Here is a 2,429-nt window from a genome sequence, read left to right as displayed (position 1 = left end):
CCCCCCCCCAAAAAAAAAAAAAAAAAAAAAAAAAGGAAACTAGACATAGCTTTTCCCCAGGTTTTCTTTAAGGATATATATGATTCATTGAGTTTAATATTTCAACTATTATGGATTCTAAATTGAATTCTGAGCCTATTTAGGGTATTTAAGATATATTTACTGCATGGTCTTAATGAAAATATAAATACCACTGTGGGTACCACTTACTTTCTCTATTATTTTTGGTTCACAAATCTCTATAGTAGTATTATGCATACATGGATAATATAACAAAAAAAGATTCTGTAATGAAATCTTTTCTATATTTGATGTATTGATGAAATTGATGTATTTTTTAAAAATTGATCTCTGAAGGGCATGTGGGCTGCTTTTTCCATTCTCAAACTCTCATTGACCAGTATTTCTCAAAGCATTCTCTTTTCATTAAAATGACATATTGTTCAGAGCTTTTCTTTGAGTTGTATTTCTAGAAGTAGAAACGAGGAACTTCCGAGCTCCCATTAGTTGTGGCCAGATTGCTCTCCAGAAAGTTGGCCCCATTCACAGTGCTGCCAGCAGCTTAATTAGTTCCCCGACCAGGGATTGAACCCGGGCCCCAATACTGAGAGTGTCGAGTCCCAACCACTGGACTACCAGGGAATTCCCGTCAGTTTTTTCTTTTTAAATACAATGAAATCTATTATTTTATCCTTGTTAATTTAATGGATATTCTAAAATTTCATTTTCTTTTATTTCTAGTGAATGGAGCATTCTCTGTAGTTTATTTAAAAATAACTATTATTTTACACATTGTTATTTGTATATTTTTGGATAATATTCCTTAATATATTTATCACGTAGGTTTCTCTCTTCTGTTATCTTCAATATTTGTTGTTAAAAACATATATGAACCCATCCCATCCACTTTATCTCTGATGATCTTCTATTTCTTTAATAGTTATGATTTAATTTCTCTTTATTAATGGATAAATTATTTCATTTTCCTTAAGTCCTTGATTTACCTCAAATTTTTTCCACTCTGAAATGTGGATCCAGGTACTCATGTTTAACATCTAGCTTTTGAAACAGTATTTAATTTCTTTCCTCTTGTTAACTAGACTTTCCCCCATGAGTTGTCATTTTATGTTCTTTCTTAAGATTTGTGTTTTTTTCTGTAATTAGTATTTTTCTTCTAACCAGTTTGCAGTGTAGCTTGAAAGCTGTTACTGTATAGTCTACTTTTTATTACGGCAGTGCTGATTCCTCCTTATCATATTTTCTTTTTAAAAAACATTCCTTGGTATTCATACTTTTTAGATAAATGTTTACTATTGACTTCAGAAGTTATATGAAGTGCTCTACTAAATTTGATTGTCCTTGCTTTGAATGTCTGTGTATGACTTAAGTATTTTGTTTGCAGACAAATATTTTACAATATGAAATTGTGAAAATTAGAATAGTCATTAACTTGAATCACGAAACATAATTTGTGAATCCTCTAATTTGCTAAATTGTGATTGATGAACAGATGGACCAAACAAACAAAAAACCTAGACTAAATGCCACTGAAATCATGATAATCCCCATTGCACTGAAGCAGTTAAAAATATAAATAAATCTATATGTTTTCTAAAATCATTGTGTCTTATCTTCAAAATTGTATCTGAACACGAACCAAATGAATACTTTATTTCTTTGAGCTGTTTTCAGGGCACTTTCTTAGACTTTAATTCTCAAAGTTTTCTTTGTGGTGTTTTTTTGTTTGTTTTTTTTGGTAGGGGTAGAATGCTGTTCTTGAACCCTATGGGAATGTGATTAAAGCCGTGGACCCCATTTGCTTAGAAAAAGTATTAATGTACATTCACAAAAATTTGCATATGATCTCATGAAACATAGATCCCTTTTAAACCATCGATGGGCCCCAGGTTGCAAATCCCTGTCCGGAGTCTTCCCAAACAGCAAATACCTTTGCTTTCTTGTGTCTTAGGGGCTGACATAGCTGAGGTGATGCTGGATTTCATTGACTGGCTGACCCACCAGGAGTTTGGCCGAAGGTGTGTGGTCAGTATCAGAGATATCCTGTCCTGGGTTAACTTCATGAACACAATGGGGGAGGAAGCTGCTTTGAAAAGGCCGGAGACCATCTCCACAGTGACGTCTTTTGTCCACGCCGCCTGCCTGGTGTACATAGATGGAATAGGTTCAGGTATGTTGTCTGTTAGCTGGTGAGAACAAGGGGTGAGGGTAGAGGGGACTGTGAGGTGGAGCAAGCCCAGACATCTGAGCCAGATGCCTTTAACATTTCCAAGACTCACAGTGGCTGTCTTGTTCTTTTACTCTTTTTGAGAGGCGATTGGTGTAAAAGATACGCGAAAACTTTTCATTGCTTACAGACCAGGGATTTAGTAAGTGTGAAGCAGCGCTTATGGTAGAAAGAAGGCTGCTGG

General features: G+C 34.9%; 1 protein-coding gene across 1 annotated transcript in view; it reads left to right on the top strand.

Annotated features, from left to right (window-relative positions):
- The window catches only part of MDN1 (midasin AAA ATPase 1), a 157,075-nt gene that overhangs the window by 70,817 nt on the left and 83,829 nt on the right, over positions 1-2,429 (top strand). The window contains exon 34 of the mRNA XM_007466260.1: positions 1,970-2,188. Within this exon, the coding sequence (XP_007466322.1) occupies positions 1,970-2,188 (219 nt within the window). The remainder of the gene's footprint in view (positions 1-1,969; positions 2,189-2,429) is intronic.

The sequence above is a fragment of the Lipotes vexillifer genome, unplaced genomic scaffold (assembly GCF_000442215.2).
Source record: "Lipotes vexillifer unplaced genomic scaffold, Lipotes_vexillifer_v1.1 scaffold1242, whole genome shotgun sequence".
NCBI lineage: Eukaryota > Metazoa > Chordata > Mammalia > Artiodactyla > Lipotidae > Lipotes > Lipotes vexillifer.
The sequence above is the reverse complement of the archived record's forward strand: the minus strand, read 5'-3'. Positions and strand labels throughout refer to the sequence as shown.